Source organism: Staurois parvus, unplaced genomic scaffold, assembly GCF_062004578.1.
Source record: "Staurois parvus isolate SC_StPar_1 unplaced genomic scaffold, SC_StPar_1.0 ptg000928l, whole genome shotgun sequence".
NCBI classification, from domain to species: domain Eukaryota; kingdom Metazoa; phylum Chordata; class Amphibia; order Anura; family Ranidae; genus Staurois; species Staurois parvus.
In genome coordinates this window covers 402,186-418,354 of record NW_028318724.1, presented here as the reverse complement: position 1 = coordinate 418,354, position 16,169 = coordinate 402,186, and the positions used below count along the sequence as shown (strand labels likewise).

The window sequence follows — 16,169 nt, the reverse complement described above, 5'->3', positions numbered from 1 at the left end:
CACCTTTAAAAAACAAAAACATAATCTATGTTGTGACCCAAGGAAATGAAATCCTTAGCAAGTTGATGGAATATGAAGGAGACTTCATCAAACCAATGCATATGTTTGTATAACCTGTAAACTCTTTTCCATCACCAAACCCCATAGTTGGAGATAATAGGAATATCAAAAACACTATACTTTAAAATAGTGTACAATCTTTATATATTAAGTGGGCCATAGAATATTTTATAGTATGTTATTGCATTAAGTAAGCCAAAATCTAATGTTTAAATAAAAAAAATAATCTTACAAAAAAATTTCAGGAGCTTTTTATTGAAAGTGGAAAATGATTTAAGTGCATGTTTTTAACATATTCAGTTCAGTTATACAAAACTGAATGACGACGGTTTATCAGCAAAGCTAGAATTACAAAAGCGAAAGAAGCATCTACTGTATGAACCTTGTTCTTAAAAAATGCACCCAATGAAGTGTTATTTTTAGTAGAAAAGGGGGCTTCCACTTGTCTTTAGTGCCACAATAACTTCAAAAGCAGCAAGATTATATCAGTGTTGCTCATATAGGCTTGGCAGGCTGTCCTATGATGGCATTAGGGCTTATATGTATAAAGGAATTCACATTCAAGAACAAGTCAAATTCTGTATGCTTTCATGTGTTTCTGTAATGATTTATTCTGCTTAAAATTGCCTTTTAAGTTGCAGAAGAATTGGTTTCAGCCTGCTCCTGCATAACATGGAGGCTGCTTGGATTCCCATAGACTTGCATGGGGAAGAAAAGGAGCTTAGATGCGACCCAAAGCCAATATACACTATCCCTATCCATGTGCCTAAGAAGGATAAGTCATGACACCACTTTCTGTGAGTGAAATGTGCTATCGCTGTCCAAACCATCTGGTAAAAGTAAGGTGTGGAAAAGGCCTCTCCATGTTTCTCTACTGAAGGGTTTATAATAGGCTCAAGTTTGAATGAAGTTAGGAAATTTCTGAAAGTGATTGTAAACCCTCACCTTGTAAAACAACTCATTCAGTATAATATAGAAATGAAAGGCAAAACATTTGTGTATAGATATAAAACATTATATACACCTTTTTTTCCTTTTTTTTATAAGTGATTACATACATTCTGTTCTCAGCTGCATAAGAGCTGGGGGTGAAGAAACAGCAGTACACTGATCTTCCTACTGAAAAGGTGTGCAGGGAGGTTGTCGGTGCAGAAGTTCTCCTGCATAGCTGGAGAACTGAGCATGCTGTGCTCTCATGTCTAGCGTGGTCTGTTAGTAGGAAAGCAAAGGGACTGGCAGGAACACCAGGGATTTCACACAAAAAAGCAACACAAAGAGAACAGGATACTTTTCATACAACTACCTAGTACAGCAGGCACATATTCTTTATCATTGTTCAAATTCTGCACCTACACAAATAACAAATAGAAAGTTCAGTGGGGTGGGAAATTGACAACTGTTAATGTGCAAAGATATATATTTATGCGATATTTTGCCCAACTGATTGCAGTTGATATATTTACGATGCTCATTCCACTTTAACCACTTCCCAACTGTGCTATAGCCAAAGGACGGCTACAGCGTGGTTGGCTAATTCTGGGAGGGCATCCTTTGGACACAGCTGATCACATGTCCCAAGTAGGGGACCAATCAGAGCCGCCTTTTACATGTGACCAGCTGTGTCCAATCACAGCTGACCACATGTAAACGGGAAATGCTGTTCTTCCTTACGCTGAGGAGAGGAGGGCCGGTAAACAGCATTGTAACTCGTAAGAGTAGGGCCCTCTTACCCCTCGTACGCTGTCTGTCTTTGTTGTACTGTGCCATGTATTGTCCCCCCCTATTGTACAGCGCTGAGCAAACCCTTTGGCGCTATATAAACTCGTAGTAATAAACTCGTAGTAATAATAATAATAATAATTTCTACACTGATTATCAGGGCAGTGATCATCCGTGCCATGATGATCAGTATAGCCTCATCAGTGCGACCAATGGTGCCCATCTGTGCTGGCTATCAGTGCCTCCTCAATTATGCCTGTCAGTGCAGCCTATCAGTGCACATCAGTGAAGGAGAAAAATCACTTATTTACAAAACTTTTTAACAGAAACTAAGAAAAATATATTTTTTTTAATTTGTTGGTCTTTTTTTGTTTGTTTAGTAAAAACTAATTAAATACTACCAAAAGAAAGCTCTATTTGTCTCAAAAAAATGCTAAAAATGTAGTTTGGGTACAGTGTTGCATGACTGCGCAATTGTCATTCAAAGTGTGACAGAGCTGAAAGCTCAAAATGTGCCTGGGCAGGAAGTGGGTAAAAGTGCCCAGCAGGCAAGTGTTTAATGGCAATTATGATACACAATATTTATACCTTTTATTTCTTTTAAGTTTGAACTTGATTTACACATTTTAAAATCTAAGTGATACATCCTTTTTTTTCAATGTGCTTTTTTGTTTATTTAGTCATTTATGGAGAGAGGCATTCACCTAAGAACAAGATAGATTTTGTCTTGTTGTGCCGTATCAAGAACATGAAGGGGTGATCTGCCTGAAATTTAGTCGTTATGGGGAGCATTCTGACAGTTACAACGGCCCCAGTAGCTGCTGCAGCTTCAGTACCCTCTTCATTAATATGCACAAAAACTTTATGATATATTTCCGACACACAGATGTCGCCTTTTTCTGATATTCCTGTCAGATTAGCTCTTTCTGGATCAAAGAGGTCACTCATTCCCATTTTGCTCAGGTATGACTTCAGGTCATAGGTGGCTTCAAGACGAATTCTTGGGAGTTCTAGCTCCACATCAGTTGAAGTCATCGTATCAGGGCTGGTCCACAGTCTCAGCTTCGTATAGCTTAGTTCTTTATGGAGCTGTTGGTGATCGGAAAATGAAAATATTGATATAGACTCTTGAAAAAATGACAATGAAAGCGAGATTCAGAACATTAAACCTTGCAGAAGTTCATTGTTTGAAAACAATATCACCCTAATGTGGAACTGAGCTGAAAATGTGAATATTTGTTATTGTATAGGGAACATCTAGAAATGTTAGCAGTGCCATTCCTTGTATGTGTGGGTGTCTGTGTTTCCTGTGCCTACAACCTCATATACTGGCTGCAGTAGGAGATCTCAGGTACTGCTGCCTCTGACTTCTAATTTTAGTAGATTTGGTGATGCTACTACTGTGCTGCTCACTGTTCTTTTTGCTGCAGACTCTGACACGAGGAAGCCAAAGTCATGCCTCTGCCAAGATAGTCGTTCCGACACAAAGACACAGTGCAGAACAAGCCCTAGTAAGTCAGTAATGGAGAAAGATCTACTTCAGAGAGATGACAGGCAATAATGGTGACTATCCCCCTGCCAGCGTTTTTTGCCACAGCTTCCAGAATTCAGTTCCTTTTTAAACTCACAATGGGGTAATTTGATAAAAGCTTTGCATGTGTTATATATCATAAATGATAAAGGTGGTGTCCGCACATTATCGATGCAAATATTTATTTATTATACAGTAGGTACTTACGCAGCGCTTTACATATGTATTGTACATTCACATCAGTCCCTAACCCTCAAGATGTCCCTAACTTACATTCATACATACACATACTAGGGCCAATTTAGACAGGAGCCAATTAACCTACCAGCATGTTGTTGGAGTGTGGGAGGAAACCAGAGTACCCGGAGGAAACCCACACAGGCACAGGGGGAACATGCAAACTGCAGGAAGGTGGTGCCATGGTTGGGAATACTGCTAGGTGGAAGTGCTAACCATTTAGCTACGGCGCTGCCCTAACATGCTGGTAGGCTAATTGGCTCCTGTCTAAATTTACCCTAGTATGTGTATGTATGAATGTAAGTTAGGAACCTTAGATTGTACGCCCCTTGACCCCTGGTTCACATATATGTGGCTGTGCGGGCCGTGTTTTGCGCGGGCACGAGAGCCCATTCATTTGAATAGACTCCTGTGCCCCGTGACACACAGGGAAGAAGTCCCTGCACTTCTTCTGAAAACGCAGCCCACACAAAAACCTCGGTTCTCAGTATGGTTGCGTTTTCCAGTGTGGACAGCGTGCCATTAGAACTAATGGCACCCGCCCGCGGGTCCGTATTCCTCTGTACGGGTGGTGGGGCTGCACGGATTTTCATGTGGATCCGCAGCCGCACCACCCGCACATATATGAACCTAGGGACTGATGTGAATGTACAATATATATGTAAAGTGCTGCGTACATAAGTACCTATAATAAATAAAATATTTGCATCGATAATGTGAGGACGCCACCTTTATAATTTATCTTATATAACACATGCAGTAAAACTTTTATCAAATTACCGCATTGTGAGTTTAAAAAGGAACTGAATACCACCTGCTTTATTTCTTACCTGTGGTATATTAACATGTTTTACCAAATCAGTTTACAAAGATTATTGCACAAGCTATTTCTCTTTGAAATACCACTAACTTCTGACTTGAGATATAGTCATTGGGGAGTTCCTTGAGATGTCTTTTAAGGTTTGTGAGGTAGAGGCTGGATATCGATTCATAAGACAAAATACCAGTCAATGAGAAATAGATTCTTTTCATATTTAAATATCCCTCTCACTTTAAAAATACTGATTCTACACCTATGCAATTCCTTATGTTTGTGAACTTTTTCATGGCCAATTTTATGAGAGGTAAAACTAGGAGCTCATGCACATAGGTGAATTTGCACCTCTACAGTGTACACACTGGGTATACTTTGGCAGCTGGGGGGCACAGGTGGTGTGTACAGCCTACTGTCAGCAGCCTGTGAAAATCAATGACAGACTGAAACATGCTTTGACTTCGGCTGTGTTCAGGGTGTATTTCAGCCTGTCATTGTGTTTGACAAGCTGCTGGCTTACAGGTACAGGCATACCTCGTTTTACGAACGCCTCGGTTAACCTAATTTTCGGTTTACGAATGAAAATCCATTGAAAATGCCTCAGCTTACAAATTTTGTTTCGCAATACGAAGCAAGTTTCCCCAGGATGCATCAAGCCTGGAAGGTTTATAGCGCCGGCCCCGTACCTTTAAAGTGCACTTTATAAAGAGTTTTGAACAGATAAGACTTTTTGTTTACTTTTTTCTGACCTCCGGAAGGGATTATTTGGTTTTCAATGCATTTACAAATTAATTTTAATCATGTTCCTGTACAGTATTTATGCCTTTAAAGTGCACTTTATAAAGAGTTTTGAACAGATAAAATACTTTTTTTTAAACTTTTTTCAGACCTCCGTAATGGATTAATTGGTTTTCAATGCATTCCTATAGGAAACCGCATTTTGGTTTACGAATTTTTCGCAATACGAAATTTCCAGAGAACAAATTAAATTTGTAAACCGAGGTACGTCTGTACTGAAACGTGCTTGTTTTTACTTTAATGCTGTACTGGCAAATGCACTTGTGCTCATGAAGCCTAAGGCTGAATAACTCAATTACCACCTCCACCTAAGAACTGTCACCTCCATCAGATCATCCCCCACAGCTATCACCTTTTGTATCACCTCCCTTTCTTGTAGATTGTAATATCCATGAGCAGGGCCCTTCTATTCCTTCTGTATTGAGCTGTATTGTAATTGTACTGTCTCCCTTATATTGTAAAGCGCTGTGCAAACTGTTGGCACTGTATATATATCCTGTATAATAATTTCACACCTCAGCATGCTAAATATTCTGGATACTGCCCTTAGATTCACTTACAAGTTTCATCATAATACTAGTGTACCTAAAACCCAAACCTTTTTTTATTTTGGGTAGAGTGGTAAGGTGTTATTACCTCTGTTTTTTGTTTATGCATCCCCATTAAGAACATGCACTCTCCTGGTGACCACTGAACTGTCTTAACCTCCCTAGCGGTCTGATTATGTCAGTATTTCTGTGCTCAAAGCGGTACATTTTTTTGCATGGAAATATGTATTTTTTTTATTGTAGGCTGTAATTTTTAGGAATAACTCCCTGAAATCTGTCCGAACAAGAGTCTAGTAAACATCCCGGGTATGATAAAATTTGAAACACGATATCATAAATTCTAATTTAATAAATAATCATAAAAAATAATAATATAATAATAAAAAATTTAATTCAATAATATAATAAAACCAAAAACACTGAAATTTGAAATATAGCGCCAAGTTCGCACATCACTGAGCAAAGTCCCAAAATCGTTTTCAGTGTCTGATGACTATTTTCCCCACGAATCATTATCACTCAAGTCTGCAAGTGGTTCTGATTTACTATCGCTGTTCTCTAGCTGGTCTAAAACTGATTTTGACCTAAAGGGACGCTTTTTGGACGCCATGGACGTTTCTCAGTTTCCAGGCAGAAAGAACAGTAAAAATGCAGGCAGGGCGCCGGACAAAGCACTCGGGACAAAATGTATGTGAAATGGTTTGATACAGTAATGTATTACTATGTGATTTTAGTGTATTTAGTGAATGTCACTTTTTGTCATTTTCAAATTTCCCGCCGTTCCCGACGCTCGCAGGGGACGGAACCCAGAAGACAGATGCCAGCATCTGCCGGAGAACATTGCCGGAGACACTGCAGGAGGGACATCGTGGGAGCGAAGGACAAGGTAAGAGAAGAACAGATCCTGGAGCAGCGCCGCATGGTAAGCCCGAGTGTAGCTCGGGGTTACTGCTTGTGGTACTGAAACTTTACCCCGAGCTACACTCGGGAATACCGCCAGGGAGGCTACGAACAGGAATAGAGGGTAAATCTTCCAAAATGGGTGCTTCTTCTGTTGACAGCTGTCTAACAGGGGATTTCCTCTCACTTGCTCTTCTATCTACATGACAGAAAGTAAAAGAAAATCTTTTGACTGGAACATAGATGAGAAAAAAAATGTGGAAGGGAAATATGTAAATTCAAATAGGAGCCTAATGCTCCACCTGCTGGCTGGATAGAATTGGTGAAAGGGACACAAACAGAAATATCATTTTTATCTCTGTCTTTGCTGCTCTTGGAGAGTTCCCCTACTTTCCATTCAGGTAACACATTAGCAGGACAGGAGATAAGGGCAATTCTCTCTAATATAGCTCCTGGTAGCAGTGAAAATCTGTACTATGTTACATAGTACATGTGTTTGAAATTCATATTTAAAGTGTATGTCCAGTCAAAATTTTTTTATTTTTAATTTTTGGTAAGTTAATGGATAGTTAGAACCTTAATCAGATTTTCACTGCTACCAGGGGCTATATTAGAGAGAATTGCCCTTACCTCCTGTCCTGCTAATGTGTTACCTGAAAGGAAAGTAGGGAAACTCTCCAACAGCAGCACAGGCAGAGATAAAAATGGTATTTCTGTTTGTGTCCCTTTCACCAATTTACCTTCACGTCCTCTTTGAGAAGTGAGGGTTAGACTACACTATATTGCCAAAGGTATCGGGATGCCTGCCTTTACACGCACAGGGACTTTAATGGCATCCCAGTCTTAGTCCGTAGGGTTCAATATTGAGTTGGCCCACCCTTCGCAGCTATAACAGCTTCAACTCTTCTGGGAAGGCTGTCCACAAGGTTTAGGAGTGTGTCTATGGGAATGTTTGACCATTCTTCTAGAAGCACATTTGTGAGGTCAGGCACTGATGTTGGACAAGAAGGTCTGGCTCGCAGTCTCTGGTTCTAATTCACCCCAAAGGTGTTCTATTGGGTTGAGGTCAGGACTCTGTGCAGGCCAGTCAAGTTCCTCCACCCCAAACTCGCTCATCCATGTCTTTATGGACCTTGCTTTGTGCACTGGTGCGCAGTCATGTTGGAACAGGAAGGGGCCATCCCTAAACTGTTCCCACAAAGTTGGGAGCATGAAATTTGTCCAAAATGTCTTGGTATGCGTACACCTTAAGAGTTCCTTTCACTGGAACTAAGGGGCCAAGCCCACCCCTGAGAAACAACCCCACACCATAATCCCTCCTCCACCAAACTTTACACTTGGCACAATGCAGTCAGGCAAGTACCGTTCTCCTGACAGCCACCAAATCCAGACACGTCCATAGGATTGCTAGTGTGATTCGTCACTCCAGAGAACACGTCTCCACTGTTCTAGAGTCTAGTGGTGGCGTGCTTTACACCACTACATCTGACGCTTTGCATTGCACTTGGTGTTGTAAGGCTTCGATGCAGCTGCTCAGCCATTAAATCCCATTCCGTGAAGCTCTCTATGCACTGTTGTGCTAATCTGAAGGCCACATAAAGTTTGGAGGTCTTTAGCTATTGACCCTGCAGACAGTTGGCGACTTCTACGCCTTGTGTGCTTCAGCATGCGCGGACCCTGCTCTGTCATTTTACAAGGCCTACCGCTTCATGGCTGAGTTGTTGTTGTTCCCAGTTTCTTCACATGTCACATGTCCCAGAATACTGTGAGGAAGATGGGGGGGGCAGAGAACTTTTACTTCAGATCACCTAGGCAGTTGGAGCAGAAGTGTGAGCGAGTAGGCTTTAGGTTTTTTTTACCTTCTGTGCTCAAGGTCTCAATACAACCACCCCCCCTTTTATACTTGCCTGAACTTGATCTCCTGCTCTCTGCTCTCTCTCTCTCTCCTCACAGCAGATTGATAGCAGTGGGAACCATTGGCTCCTGCTGCTGTCAATAAAATTCTGTGATGAAGGAATGGGGAGCTGGCCCCAGCTGCACTGTCTGTGTCTATAGATTGAGCCTGCATGAGTGTCCTCATATGAATCTGCGTCCTATGTTGGCACACACTGAAGAGGTGGAGCCTGTAGCGCCAGCGGGGGACCCCAGAAGAGGAGGATTGGGGCCATTTGCACAGAGCAGGTATGTATACCATGTTTGTAATTTTTAACAAAAAAAGTCAGAGGGTTTATAATCACTTTTACAAAGAGTGGTGCGAGCAAAGAGGTACAAGCAGAGAACATGCCAGGCAGCACAAATAATCTGAAAGCTGGAGCCGCATGCTCTGATGTCTCCTGCATGCTCCAGTCTATATTGAAAACTGATACATACCCCCTTTTAATTAGGGGCAGACCTGCACTAGTTTCTATTTCATTCTGGCATAGAAACTGGCACAGATAGATGAGAAACCGGTCTATTTGCTTAGTTATTGTGGAGCATGCCACTCTTGCCAGTCTCCTACAACATTATCATGCAGGCGCAGGAAGCTCAGCTAATGCCCCGGTATGTCAAAATGACAGTATTTGAATGTATATACAGTATGTATGTATGTACACCCTTGTTAAAGGTCAAACCGAATCAGTATGAGTTTATGAAAAAGGATGTTGAAGATTAATATCACTTTATGTTTCTTTTTAGTACTACGTATATACTGATATAATTACCTTTTTTTTAAAAAAAAGACTTGTATGCCATAACCCATCTCAAAAAGTTTTCATTATATTCCTTGTGTACATTGCATAAATCTGACCATACAATGGGTTGGGCTGGACTATTGCACACTATTGCTCTTTTTCTAAAAACTCTTTTTCTAAAACTCAGTAGCATGCAATACACACTGAACACTGGAGCTGGAGATCTGTACAAGAGTGGCACAGTATTCATGAACATGTAAATATCTAAATATTAAGATCTCACCTGTTCCAGTCCAGTAGTGTTGTCCTTAATGTCATCTGGCAGCAATATTATCATGCTTAGTTCATTATCAACATAAGGAAGTTCAAGCACCTTTATCTCAAGCTCTTCAATGTGGAACATATTAAATCTGTTTCTCTGAAACATCATTGGTACTGTTTTAGTTGTTGTCTATAAAAAGAAAAGAGATATTTATAAAGATGGGACATCCATATGATTTCATGTATTCACACACAATGTATACAACACACATATCTGTATTATAATACTTCCAAACCTTGCTCAGCCTGAATGGTCTTTGTTCTGTGTTTTCTTCAGGAAATTTATGATTCCAGTTTCCTTTAAAATAGAGTGCGTTCACCAGGACTAACTTTGTTAGTGAGTCAACTGAGCTTTGAGGCAAAAGATCCTTTATTTTTCCTTATAGGTAAAGAAAAAAACAAAAAAAGCAATGCTGGACTTTACAATTTACTAAACAGATACCTTAAACACAGAAAAATCTATGCATTGTACTATGTAAGAATCCATGTATGGTTACTGGTTGTCCTACACAGAGGTGGACTAACAACTCATGGGGCCCCCGGGCCATAGGGGATCATGGGGCCCCTGTGTCATTGCCAAAACTCAAAACAGCCTATTAAAAAGGTTCCAGGGGCATCTCATGGGGCCCCCTACTGACCCCGTGCCTTCGGGCAGTGTCCGAGTTTCCAAATGGTCAGTCCGCCCATGGTCCTACACCATTAGCCTGAAATCATTCATTTCCATGAAAATCATGTAAATTCTGTATTGACAGTAACTTTCCCAGATAACCAATCCTATAGAAATGGTGTGTTTCAGCATTAGGACTGCTACCTACATAAGCAGTACAGTAAAAGTGTAAACATGTTGCTTTTTGTATGATCAAAGTGTATCTCTACTTAAAATCTTCTTTCTTTTTTTTTTCTTCATTTTCAAGTCAGCGGTCAGGAGTGTAACTACACACCATATAGCCCCATTGAAAAATTTTCATAAGGACCACCCCCATGGACCTTTCCAGTGTCATTGATTAAAGTGAAGCTAAAGGATTATTATTTTTTAATTATTATTATTATTATACAGGATTTATATAGCGCCAACAGTTTGCTCAGCACTTTGATTCTTAAAAAATAAGATATACATATCCTCTACCTAATGGTCCTGTAAACCATTTTTCATTATTTTTTCTTACTGTGCTTTTGTGCCTTCGTGTAACATCCAGTGGGAGCTCCTGAACTTCTCTTTTTTCCTCCACACTTACATTTGTGTGGAACAAACATTGCATTTTAGGTGAGGTTGTGTGTGCTGCTCTATGCACACAAAAAATTCCGTAGTCCTTAGTCCATTTTGGGAACAAACAAAAGAGGGTGGAGTGGGACCATGGAGAAAGAATGTAGCCATCCTCTAAGTGGAAGTCGCATCACAGCAACAAAAAAACAGGAATTTGGAGGAGGCTGAGAGCAATTGGAGGCACCTTTTGAATTAAGAATACATACTTGAATAGAATGTATTTTTTAAACCAGATCTTAGTGTCATTTTGATATAAAAAAGTTTCCTTTATAAAGTTTCCTTTATACCAAGTTTCCTTTAAAATGAGTGAATGGAAGCAAGAGGAAATGCAGGGGGGGTGGTGGTGGGTAGGATGTGCACTAGGATGAAACATAGCTTCTATTAAGTTGTAAAAAGATATAATTTTATAAAGACTTAAACTTTATATTTAGGTATAATTTATTCAACTGCTTAGGCTTTAGATAGGGTAGTCAGGGGTGAAAAAGGTTACCTAAAGTTACCTGCACCAGGGGATCTGCTTAATTATGGCTGGCAGATACATTTCCTTAAACTGCAATAGTCCTAAACAACCATCAGCACCTGCCCTAATGCCTACATAATATTTTTAAGTGAGGCTAAATTTTGTATCAACCGCAACAAAGCTTGTGGATAACAAAATCTAATTATAAACTGAGGCATTTAGCAAAAATAGCACCCAGAATAGTATTTTATTTTCTGTTTTCCCATACCCAATCACATTGCTATTAAACGCGTAGCACCCTCCTAGTGTTGGATGCTAGGTAAATTTAGTGTTTGGCTCCTTCTACAATCAAGGGAGTAGCCATAGTTTGTCCTAGTCTGTTAAAGTGGTTGTAAAGGCTCAAGGTATTTCACCTTCATGCATTTTATGCATGAAGGTAAAAAACTTGAGTACAGCAGCCCCCCAATACTTACCTCACCCTATCGCAATCTAGAGCCTCAGCTCTCTGGGGACTCTACCTCCTCATTGGCTCCTGCTGCTGTCAATTACAGCCAGCCAATGAGAACAGAGAGGGGACAGGGCCGAGCCGCAGCTCTGTATGAATGGACATGCAGAGCAGCAGTTTGGGAGCGAGCCTGCTTGGGTGCTCCCACAGCAAGCTGATTACTCTGGGGGCACTAAGCAGGAGGGAGGGGCCAGGAGCTCCACTGGGTGACCCAAAAAGAGAAAGATCAGGGCTGCTCTGTGCAAAACTATTGCACAGAGCAGGCAGATATGACATTTTTTTTTGCTTTTTTTTTTTTAACATCGCCTTTAATATCACTTTAAGGGTTTCACAGGCTGGAATTTTGGGATTCCTCTCTCCCCAGGAGCGTTGCAGAGTCTTACCCTAGGTTCCCACCTAAGTGTTTTCTGCAGAAACGCAGTACAGTCCATTTAACATGATTTCCTGTAGGACATGTTCACATCTGTGCGTTTTCACTCGGTGCGTTTTTTGGAAAGGGTCAGGGATGTTTTTGAATGCAAAAAGTTGGGTTTTTGGTTCTATAGACTTCAATGGAAAGGCTGCAGAAAAGCATGGATTGCATTTTTGCTGTGTTTTTGCTGCATTTTTTATGCATTTTGCGTTTTAAATCCATCTAGCAACAAGAAAAATTTAAAAAAATGAAAAAAAAATTCTGAAAATGCATCAAAAATATGGAAAAAATGCAGGTGCAAAGCGCAATGTAGTAACGGCTCAACCGCAACCTGCATAAGTGTGAACCTAGCCTTAGGGGCTGGTGCCCTCAGGCAGCCCATGGACTATGCAACTGTTCTAGAGGCCTCTGCTCTAGAGGTGTCAGGGTTGAGGGTCTGGATGGACCTTCCTAGAAGCTGATTGCAAGACCTCATCATAAGGGATCTGGTCTGGAGAAGGACTGTCTCATCCACTGGACTATGTCCAGGGAAAGCTGGAAGATGGCAGCTATCTTGGGGACTTGTGACTCTAAATTGATCCCTGTGACTGTTCAGTGTTCTGGAAATTACGTTGGCTACTAGTAGTTGTGCATAGGCACCAGATAACCAGATGCCAAAGAAACTTGCCTCATGGTCTTCAGCTGTTAGGCCTTAGACTGCTCAGACACTTGCCTCATGGTCTGTGATGTCTTAACCTGTTAAGAAAATTATCTCATGGTCTTCAGCTGTGGTGGTTTAGACTGTCCAACATTCAAATTTACTTCTAGAGAAGGTTGTCCTCTAATTGCTATGTGTTTGTGTTATTCTTCATAGAGTATCCCATGCCCTCTCCTGCTTAAGTTTCTTCAAGCAATAAATCTTAAAAAGACATCCCCTAGACTGTGTTATTGGAACTAGTGTGAATGGACCGGTGCTTGCGGGGATGGGTAGCTTCTGTATTTTTAGGGAAAAAACAGTTGTTACCAGCAGCCCCTTCGGGGTAGCGCTACAAATGCATTGTAGATAATGTTATTTCTAAGACTGCAAATAAATGCTTTTGATGCTAACCTTTCCTTTACATTTTACTGCTCCACAACTAACAATACTGCAGAGGGCATCAGCTGTGAAGGTGATAATGGCCAGTGAGTGTCACTGCACAATGTATCTGTGCTTGGTTAAGGTTGAGCTCTGGGCAAAGAATGGAATTCCAGGTGCAACTTGCCAAATATAAAACTGCTGGTCATTTCTGTTCAAACTGAAATGGCATATTGTAGAAAATCTGTTTTATCCCTCAAAGAATTGGTATTGCTGCCCATGCATTCCTGTAAATTGCATAGCCCTGCCACACAGCACAACACTGTATGACAGGGCAGGAGACTTGATTTTTTTTCTGCTGCAGTCAATTTCACTAATAGGTCTTGCTCCCTTCCCAGCCTGTGACTTGACTGTGAAAAGGGAAACAGCAGACAAGTGAGCTCAACTCTGTCACTCTGCTCTCTCCTCTTATCAGCATGCCCCTTGCACCGCAACATGCCTGATTAGCTGATTGTGCAGTTTTTCCCTTTGCTAGTCTGAGCTTTGCTGCACAGGGGCTGCAATAGGCTGATACTAGGTTAATTGCAGATATCTACACGACTTGCATTTAAAAAATACATTTAATGATGTATTAATGAGTTCAGAGGTGCAATAATTTGTGTCTTTTATATCTGCCTGAAGTTCAGTTTTAATTGACATCACACATCACATGAATAAGTAGAAGGGAAACATAGATCAGACAATGTGCCTATAAATATCACTTTCAGTACTGCTCTGAAAAACTGTAAATTTAACTTATTTGGAAACTGTTGCAGGCACCAAAAGTGGGTTTTTATGTATCTTTAAAATGTTTGCCATCAGTGGCCTAGAGCCTGTCAGAGACCGCGTGCCCAAACCTCAACCCAAAACCCACTTATTTATCGCAAAGTGCCAACACTGCAATTACACCCCGGTCACATCAAACCCGGCTTTGACATCGTGCGACTTACAGTGAGGTGTTTGCTATATACAGAACCGAAAATATCGGGTTGGAAGGTCTCCAAAATGGCCGCCGGTCAACTTCCGGTTCCGGTGTACGTCACTTCCCATCGACTTAATCATACTTGACCCCTTATGATTAGGTCGATGGGAAGTGACGTCAAGACGTACACCGGAACCGGAAGTTGACCGGCGGCCATTTTGGAGAAAGGAAACAATCGTATCTGGAGTACCTGGACGTTTTCCTGGAGGGCTGTGAGGTCTCTTTACTATGATTAAGCGATTTTAAAAGGCTATTTGATGTAAGCAGTTTGAATAAAGGTCATTTTATCATGTGATTGGCGGTATTACACTATCATGTCCCTCATGTTTTGTCTCTGGATGGAGTGAAGCGCTTGGAGATATTGGGATCATTGTGATTAAGGAATCCAGGGAGGAGTGTGGAGATGACTTATTCCTGGGAAAGCTGTTGGATCACTATAGGCAAGCGTTATTTGGAGTGTTGGTAAGGGTATCCTTACTATAAGTAGAAGTGCACACCAGTTTGCAATTTGTTTGTGGCACTGAAGAGTGATTCACATACACAGTGTTTTTCACAGATTATTTCATGTTTTTTCACAATTTTTCACTATTTGTTTCACAATTATTCACTGCATAAATTGCATGGGTTGAATTGAATTTATGTTTATAAAAGATAATGCACTATGTGATATTCTCTTTTTTTTGAGGTATATGCATCGGGGAGATCGCTGGAAGAATTTTGAACAGTTTGAACTATTTTTCACTGTGATGAATTGGGGTAGTTAGGGGTAATAGTTGATGGACTAATTGATGGACTTCACTGTTGTTGCTTAATTCTGTTTTGTCAACACTTTCAAATATATTATTTGTCACATCTTCAGGGGAGGGTGTTTGTGTTGTGGGGGAGTTTTAGTTGTATTCTTTGGAGGTGGTTTTTGATTGAAATAACTTCTTTTGGGTATAACAGAATTCTGGCACTAACTATCCCAAATGATAAAACTACCCTGTAGGATTCAGAAATAAACACGCCCATCTGAAAGAGATTTATATACCGCTTACCTACTAATTTTTTCCTATAAAATATTATAGAATGAAGTCACTTACTCTCTGTCTGCTCCTCCACCCAAGTATTAATCTTCTTCCTGACATCTTCCGCATGATGAGCAAAATCCACAGATTGTATTTCAGCACGAAAATGTTTCTTAATTAGTTGAGAATATTGCTATGATAAAAGAAAAAAATATCAAATGTAGCTCTCTGATGACAGTAGAGCCACCAAGTCACTGTTCTGATAGCTCTTCTTTAGTTCTGTTACTAAAGTCGAGCTTTATGAACAATCACTGTGTTGCTCTACTGCACATAAAGTAAGAGACATTGGAAAAGAAAACGAGTGACAATGAAGACTCAACTTCATGAAGTCTTTGGATTTTATTGCTGATTTGACCCAATTGGTAAGATAGCATCTTATTTCCTACTCTGGTGACTGGTGCCACAAAGGACAGAAATGAGCGCAAAGCAACACATGCATCTTCAAGGAGGGTTAAATCCCATGTCATTTTTTTGTTTTGCTGTGTTTGAGGAGATGCTGCTTCATTTCCTGTCCCAATCTCCTAGATTGTAAGCTCGAAAAAGCAGGGCCCTCGAACCCCTCGTGTTTTGCATTGTATTGTTACTCTACTGTCGCATATTCTGTTCCCCCTTTGTAATGTACAGCGCTGAGCGAACTGTTGGCGCTTTATAAATACTGTATAATAAAAATAATAATTACTGGTGGCACCAGGAGCAGGAAAAGAACTAAAATTTTCCTATGGGGACGCCAACAGTAATAACAACTGACAGCATGTAAAAAGCTTTCCTTTTCTATCCCAAACTATT

General features: G+C 40.6%; 1 protein-coding gene across 3 annotated transcripts in view; it reads right to left on the bottom strand.

Moving 5' to 3' along the window:
* Positions 1 to 299: 299 nt before the first annotated feature.
* LOC149441980 (leukocyte elastase inhibitor-like) overlaps positions 300 to 16,169 on the bottom strand; it is an 81,079-nt gene continuing 65,209 nt past the window's right edge. For all 3 annotated transcript variants that reach the window (XM_089656673.1, XM_089656674.1, XM_089656675.1), the window contains exons 5-8: positions 15,399 to 15,516; positions 9,837 to 9,979; positions 9,563 to 9,730; positions 300 to 2,868 (exon numbers count right to left, since the gene is read on the bottom strand). In XM_089656673.1, coding sequence (XP_089512799.1) covers positions 2,464 to 2,868; positions 9,563 to 9,730; positions 9,837 to 9,979; positions 15,399 to 15,516 — 834 coding nt within the window. In that variant the 3' untranslated portion in view covers positions 300 to 2,463. The remainder of the gene's footprint in view (positions 2,869 to 9,562; positions 9,731 to 9,836; positions 9,980 to 15,398; positions 15,517 to 16,169) is intronic.